Source organism: Callorhinus ursinus, unplaced genomic scaffold, assembly GCF_003265705.2.
Source record: "Callorhinus ursinus isolate GAN/ISIS: 27379988/994484 unplaced genomic scaffold, GSC_fseal_2.0 scaffold90, whole genome shotgun sequence".
NCBI classification, from domain to species: Eukaryota; Metazoa; Chordata; class Mammalia; order Carnivora; family Otariidae; genus Callorhinus; species Callorhinus ursinus.
In genome coordinates this window covers 651,852-659,961 of record NW_027397152.1, presented here as the reverse complement: position 1 = coordinate 659,961, position 8,110 = coordinate 651,852, and the positions used below count along the sequence as shown (strand labels likewise).

Genomic DNA, 8,110 nt, shown 5'->3' with positions numbered 1-8,110 from the left:
ATTTAACCCAACCAGAACACCCTAGAATTGCTGCTCAAAGAATGGACATGCCCTAAAAGTGAATACTAGTTCTCAAAAGCATCCTTGCAAGTAGATAGAAGAGAGAAGAAAGACATACATTTTCAATCTCTTAAACAGAAGTAAGGATAAACTTGACATGTAGATTTCTTCCTTAGCTTCAAGTTGCTTTAGCTCTGGTGTGTGCACAGCCTAATGTTGATTCCTTTTCTGCTCTTGTACATAGTCATAGAGGGGGTTGGGAGCAGGAGCTGCTTTGGTAGGGTGACTTCCACCCTGTTCTCTCCTTGGGGGCCTCCCACCACTCCGGGTGGGATGGAAGGTCAGGTTACTGCGTCTTCCCTGTGAACCTTGCCTCTGGCTATTCTCATTCATGTGGATTTTTTCTCTATTAGCACAGCCTTGCTGGGTCCCATAAGATTGTTGATCCTGGGATCCTTGATACCTTTCTTCCTCCTCAAGGGTTTGCCTATCCCATTGTTGCTGACAGTTTTGACTCTCTTCATGGGCTTCCCTGTCTCGTTGCTGACGGGTCTGCTCATCTTCGTGGGTTTGCCTGTCCCCTCTCTTATGGGTCTGCTCATCTTCGTGGGTTTGCCTGTCCTGTCTCTGACGGGTCTGCTCATCTTCATGGGTTTGCCTGTCCTGTCTCTGACGGGTCTGCTCATCTTCGTGGGTTTGCCTGTCCCGTCTCTGATAGGTCTGCTCATTTTCGTGGGTTTGCCTGTCCCTTCTTTGATGGGTCTGCTCATCTTCATGGGTTTGCCTGTCCCATCTCTGATGGGTCTGCTCACTTTCGTGGGTTTGCCTGTCCTGTCTCTGATGGCTTTTTTCCTCTTCATGGGTTTGCCTGGCCTGCGTCTCCCATGGAGTTACCGGACTCTCACAACTATGTCTGCCCCAGCTTTGGTGGCCCTGCTCTTCCTCTGCCTGGTGGCTCTGCCCCTCTCCACGACATTGCCTAGCCTGGGCCTGTCTCTGGTCCTGCTCACCACTACATGATTGCCAGTCACCTCTTTTGTAACCGCATGACCTTTCTAGCTGGATATGTGCAATGAGTTTGTGTTGGTGGTGTTGGCTATCCTCCTCAGGCTCCCATGCCTAGTGGCTGTTCTGGTGGCCTTCCCTAGACTGGAATCTCTGCCCTTGATTTCGAGTCATTTCCTGTCCTTGAGTCTTTTGACTTAGTCTCCCTGACCTTCCTGATTGCTCAACATATGAGTCTCTGCTTGTTCCCTCACTTCCTTGGAGGTAACTATTTTGCCCTGTTACCCCAATCTCTGACTGACCATAGTGAGAGCTCAGGCCCTGTCTGTCTCTCTGACTATAATGATAACCCTGGCCTTGTCTGTCTGTCTGGCCATAATGAGAGCTCAGGCCTTGTCTATCTATCTGGCCATAGTGAGAGCTGAGGCCTTGTCTATCTATCTGGCCATAGTGGGAACTCTGGCCTTGTCTGTCTGTCTGACCATAGTAGGAACTCTGGCCTTGTCTGTCTGTCTGACTGCACTGAGAACCTAGGCCTTGTCTCTCTGTCTGACTATAGGGAGAATTCTGGCCTTGTCTGTCTGTCTGGCCATAGTGGGAACTCTGGCCTTGTCTGTCTGTCTGGCTACACTGAGAACCTAGGCCTTGTCTGTCTGTCTGACCATAGTGGGAACTCTGGCCTTGTCTGTCTGTCTGGCCATAGTGGGAACTCTGGCCTTGTCTGTCTGTCTGGCCATAATGGAAACTCTGGCCTTGTCTGTCTGTCTGGCCATAGTGGGAACTCTGGCCTTGTCTGTCTGTCTGGCTACACTGAGAACCTAGGCCTTGTCTGTCTGTCTGACCATAGTGAGAACTCTGGCCTTGTCTGTCTGTCTGGCCATAATGGAAACTCTGGCCTTGTCTGTCTGTTTGGCTACACTGAGAACCTAGGCCTTGTCTGTCTGTCTGGTCATAGTGGGAACTCTGGCCTTGTCTGTCTGTCTGGCCACATCGAGAACTCTGGCCTTGTCCTTCTGTCTGACCACACTGAGAACTCTGGCCTTGTCTGTCCGTCTGACCATAGTGAGAACTCTGGCCTTGTCTGTCTCTCTGGCCAAATTGCAAGTCCAATTCTTGTCTATCTCTCTGACCATAGCCTGATTCCTGATCCAGCCTCTGAGACTGTTTATGATAAGAACCTGATTCCTGTTGGTTTGTCTGGCCATAACGAGAATCATGAACTTGTTTCTCACACTGACTTAAGGCAAAGATATATCCTTGTCTTTTAGGCAGACTACTGCTAGATTTATGTCTCCACCTTTGACCATAGCGGGACTCCCTATCCTGTCCCTCAGACTGACCATAGCGGGACTCCCTATCCTGTCCCTCAGACTGACCATAGCGGGACTCCCTATCCTGTCCTTCAGACTGACCATAGCGGGACTCCCTATCCTGTCCCTCAGACTGACCATAGCGGGACTCCCTATCCTGTCTCTCAGGCTGACCATAGCGGGACTCCCTATCCTGTCTCTCAGGCTGACCATAGCGGGACTCCCTATCCTGTCTCTCTGACTGATCCTGGTGGACATCCTGGTTTTGTCTCTCAGACTGAGTGCAGTGGGAGTCCTGCCTTTCTCCCTCATGCCTCTGCCTGTGTTGCCTGCCTGTATTTTCTGGAAACTTATGGTCTCGTGTTCCCTCCTGCTCCCCGTCTTGCTGAGAGATTCTATCTCCACATGACTTATTATCCAGTTTATGATAGCAGGCTTGGGCCAATTGGAACACCAACAAGAAATATTCATGAAAATCAACATGTCCATTTCTGTCTTTATCCAAGAGGCTCAGGATGGTGTCCACCATGTCTGGGTCATTTGGTCTCTGTGAGAAGATAAAACAAAGAGCAAAATCAGTTGTTCTCCTGTGGATACTGTGTGCTAGTATCTATGCCCCAGCCTCTTCACTCCTGTATGAGCCTTCCTTGGTTGGAAACCATTAATCTGAAATGGCTTGGGCTTGGTTCTAGCCCAACTGATCAACTGGTCCTCAGAACCGCATCTCTTGCTGGACCAGTGGGGGCATGATTATTACATCCCATCACATGCTATATTGTAATTACTTTTTACTTATTTCTTTCCAACTACACTGTGAGGTCCTAGAGGGAGGAGAAGCTGGTTTTTATTCATGTTTGCATTCCCAGTGCCTAGGATGACTATTGAATGGATGAATGAGAAGATGTGTGAACAGAAACCAAGATACGAATCTAGAATGTCTTCTGAGAAATTATTACTGGTTTGAAGTTGTGCTCCCTTCTGTCAAGCTCAGCTATAAGAAGGTGTGTGTGTGTGTGTATGTGTGTGTGTGTGTGTGTGTGTGTGTGTGTGTGCATGCCTGTGAGCACATGTGTCTGCTGGGAAGGAAGTACTGAGGAGAGCTGCCTGAAAATCTTTAGCTACAGGGTGGATTGAGCATGACCAGATCAAACAAAAAACATCAAACCCTGGATGCAGGTGTCAGAGTCACTCACACTTGACTTCAAGGGGCCAGAGTCTATGTGTCTTACCCGGAGGATATCTCCAAGCTCTGCCAAGAGCAGCTGCTTCAACTCCTTTTTGCAGAGCAAGATACATTTCCCATTCTCTTTAGCATATTTCTGGAACACCTTGATCACAGTGAGTATGCTGTTCAGGAGTTGAGCCATTTTAACCAAAATGGGTGAACCTAAAAGAAGAAACAAGATTTTTTTCTGTGTTTAGGATGAAGACCAAGAGAGAGCATTTCCAGAGGGCAAGTGGCCCTTTTTGGTCAGGGAAAGAAGTTTAAGAAATGATAGAGCCCCTTCTTAGCCATACCCCTCCATTTCCTTTGACCCACATTCAGGCCCAAAATATCATGTACTACAGTGGGAGATGGGCACAAACTATGGGTCCTTGACTAGGAAAAGTGACTATTTCCTAAAAAGCGAAGAACATATGGTAGGTGGTTTACATGCCCCATCTCCTACTCCAGGTGGAACTTACTTGATTGAAACTCTTTTATTAGAACAAAAAGGAAGGGAGGTCAGGAGGCCCACAGAGGCAGGGCCAGAAGCCAGTATAGTAAGACATAATTTTCCACCAACTAAATAGATCCCACTGAATAGACTCAGTCTTCAAATGACCATTGCTCAAGTGGGAAAGAAGGCTAGAGGTCTCTTGCCATGAGCCAACCAAGCTTTCTGGGAAGCTAAATTCCAGCAAGTACTTCTGGCCTGGATGGTCATTTGGGGTATGTTTATAAGGTAGAATCAATTAATATAACAACTATTACCAATAAAAATAGCAAGCCAAATTAACTGCACAGATGATAAGAAGTGTATATAATCAGCTAGATTCCACGATGGCCATGTTGGAAAACTAAGGTCTTTTGGGATCTGGATCTCAGTGATATTTCTTCCTGTGCTGTAAAAATTCTAGTTACTGGGTTTATAAGCCTCCAAGAAGCCCTAACTGCAAAGCACATTGGACTTCCAAAAGCATACAGTGATGCCTATAAGGATGCATGGCACAATGAATTGCATGGGACATACAGAGTTCCTTATGGTATTTTACTGCAATAAGACGTGAATGTTACAGTGGCCCTGTGGTCTAGGGCCTCAACCCCAATGAGCTCTAAACTTTTCGGTCTTGCCTTACTTGCATGAAAGGTCAATGCTCTACTATGGGAGACTAAGCTATCCACCAATAGTTCTAGCCCTCAGTTTTGGGATGCCCAGGACATGCTGAAACAAAGACGTATATTTTATAGTCTCTGAAGTGGGCCACCCCAGCTATCATCATATTCTCAGATAGAGCCAAAAACGAAGCAGGATTCTACCCAGACCTGTCACACACAGGGAGCAATCTCAGACCTCCCCAGCCTAGCACATTATAGCTGCTATCAAGAGCCTTGTAGATACTGCAGTAACCCACTCCCCTGACCATCCCCCCCTTCCAATGCATGCCTTACCTGCTTAAGGAGGAATGAGCAAAAGATTCAGAAGCCAGAGCAGGTACTGGAGACTTGAAAACCCATCCTATTTATAGGGGTTTTAATTGTCCTGCCAGGCCATCCCAGGAGACACCCATTCTGTGGTGGAGCCTGAATCACTCTGGGCCCAGCCCAGCTCAGCCCAGCTTGACCTCTCCCTCTGCAGACCATTTGGCTTATTTACTTCCCCCACTTACTCACGAACCTCTTTGTCATTAGATAGGTGATACAGTTCAAGTCCCTGCCCCATTTAATTAGAGGAGCGTGTGTGCGCGTGCATGCTATGGGGGTCCCAAAAGACAGGTGTAGGTTGCGTTCATCCTTAATATGTGTCATTTACCAAGACTAATGGAAGACAACAGTTAAATCATACCAAAGAAGGATATTGATATGGTCATTTTATAAACACCTGCAGAGTAAGGACTAGTGATTCTAGGTAAATAGCCAGGATATAGTTCCTGGAAGAGATTTGTTTTAGGCTATCTTGCTTGTGTAGGTAGATATGTATATATATATTTTTAAAGATTTTATTTATTTGACAGAGAGAGAGAGACAGCGAGAGGGAACACAAGCGGCGGGGGTGGGGGGATGGGAGAGGGAGAAGCAGGCTCCCTGCTGAGCAGGGAGGCTGATGCGGGGCTCAATCCCAGGACCCTGGGATCATGACCTGAGCTGAAGGCAGACGCCAAACGACTGAGCCACCCAGGCACCCTAGATATGTATATTTTAATCTATTGACCTGTTTTAATTTTAATTTTTTTTCATTTGATAGCTCTGCCTGCTAGAGGGAGAATTAGATACATGACCAATTTGGGGAGGAAAGGGTGTGATGATGGTGGAGCTGCCACCTTTTAAGGTCTTCCTAAAAAGTTAGAAGTTGATAGACAATGTGGACGCTATGGTATCTGTGAGTAGAGCTGCTGTTGGAGTCACTGCTTATTCCCCCCTCTGCACCTGTGACATGTCAGCAATATCTTAAACACAGGAAATTCTCAGTAACTTTTTGTGGAGCAAGTCAATTACTGATTTTTGGAAGCATTTGAGAATCTTGTGTAAAGTGCAAAAAATTCTAGATTTACCTCTACTTTCTACTTTTGCCTCACATCTAGATCCCTGCTTGGACTTTTTTGTTGTGTGTCCACACATCAGTCAGTTATTAGTGATGATGCTTGCTATTATTGACTATGTATTCAGCATTCTGCAAGGCAATCACAAAAGTGCAGAGATTTTAGTTCAGTTGGAATAAAGAAGCTTCATGTAGAAAAAGATTATGAACAGCAGAGCAGGACTTGAGAAGTGCGAGTGTCAGAAAACCTCGGTACATGTGGAGTCTTTGTGGGCTAGGCCCAAGCTCCCCTTAGCAGGTAGGATTTGTGTTGTTCCTCATGGAATTCAAATGGGCAGAAAAGAAAGCAAAGATATCCTGGTGGGGAGAAGGGAAAGACCAAAGGTACAAGGCAGGAATTTACAGGGTGTGTTTCAATTGCAGTAAGCTGATGAGTCTGGCTGTAGTGGAGGCTATATAGAAGAATTGAATTAGAGAATTTTAGTGCTGCAAAGGAAATCTAGCTTTAGCCTCTTAATTTTACAGACAAGGAAATTGAGGTCCAGACAGATGGAGTGACTTGCCAAGGGTCTCACACGGTTATGACAAAAGCCAGGCTCAGAATCCTTGTTTTCTGACCTCAACCCAGTGTGTTCTTATACATTCTCTGAAACAGATTTGGGGCCGGCCTGCTTGGGGTTATTTTTTTTTTTTTTTAGATTTTATTTATTTATTTGAGGGGAGGGAGAGAGAGAGAGAGAGAGAGAGAGAGAGAGAGAGAGAGAGAGAGAATGAGCGGTGGAGAGGGGCAGAGGGAGAGGGAGAAGCAGGCTTCCCACGGAGCAGGGAGCCCAATGTGGGGCTTGATCCCAGGACCCCTGGATCATGACCCGAGCTGAAGGTGGACGCTCAACCAACTGAGCCACCCAGGCACCCCTTTAAGGTTAGTTTTAGTGAGAAATGGGAAACAAGGACCATTTTGGCCAGGAAAATGACATGATCAAAGCATTGTCTGAGGGAAGATTTTAATCTGACTGCAGTAAGGCAGCCAGCTGTCTTAGTTTGTCTGGGACTAAGGGGTTTCCCAGGGCATGAGACTTTCAGTGCTAAAATGGGGAGAGTTCTGGGCAGCCTGGGACAAGTCAGTCACCAGAGACTGCAGTACACAGGATGAATTGGAAAGAGGAATGTCTGAGCAGGGAGACAATTTAGGAGTCTATTGTGTGGCCCACATGAGAAATGATGAGAGCTTTGACTTGGATATGGCAGTTCCAAACTACATGACAGTAGCTGGATGATAGAGGGAAGAAAGGGTGGGGTTTGGGGCTAGATTAGATGAGGGGCAGGGAAGGTGGAGAAGTCAGGAGAGACTCAAGGCTTTAGGCCCGGATAGCTCAGAGAACTGTGTTGTGCTGAAGGAATGTGACTTCTGAAGGGAGCCCAATGGGGTTTCAAATTCGACACTCCTCCTGGCATCCCATGGGCTTTCTGCCTCTGGGATCCTGCCATCCTCCCTCCTGCTTGCATCCTCTGCTCTTCGGGGTCTTCTGGCACTGTCAGGACCTACTTCAGTCTGTTTGTAAATCCCGAGAGTGGGGTCATACTAAGATTCTCTTTCTGCTTTTGAATCTCGACTTGTGAGTGCTGTTCAGTTATGTATCTTCTTTCCGATTAGAAGAAAAACCAAGAGAAGGTTTGGTGACCCCAGAGGTAAATAGGGGGAATGGCAGTGGGATGGGTAGGGGGTAAAGACAACAGCCATTGCCATAGAGTGGCAAAGCTGTGGCCCCCAAGATGTTGGCATCTTCCAGGGCTCCCTAGAAACTCTTTCTTTTGGTTAGATAGGCAGTTCTCTGCCTGAATCTGCAGTGGGTCTGCTATATAGCATTCATTCAATGCTTAGTAAGTTCCTACAGGAAGAAGAGAGAACTGTGTGTTGCTCAGTCAGTCCGTCAGTGGGGATGTGTGAGCACATGGAGGGCTCTTTTGTAGGCACCGAGACACAGGCACAGCCTTTGTTTTCTTTTTTTTAAAGATTTTATTTATTTATTTGAGAGAGAGAGAATGAGAGATAGA

General features: G+C 46.8%; 1 protein-coding gene across 1 annotated transcript; it reads right to left on the bottom strand.

Annotated features, from left to right (window-relative positions):
- Window positions 1-210: 210 nt before the first annotated feature.
- RPTN (repetin) lies at window positions 211-3,682 on the bottom strand. Its single transcript, XM_073888442.1, has 4 exons — window positions 3,545-3,682; window positions 1,291-2,862; window positions 827-873; window positions 211-658 (listed from the first exon to the last, which is right to left on the bottom strand). The coding sequence occupies exons 1-4, from the start codon at window positions 3,680-3,682 to the stop codon at window positions 211-213; spliced, it is 2,205 nt and encodes a 734-aa protein (XP_073744543.1).
- Between the last annotated feature and the right edge of the window lie 4,428 nt (window positions 3,683-8,110).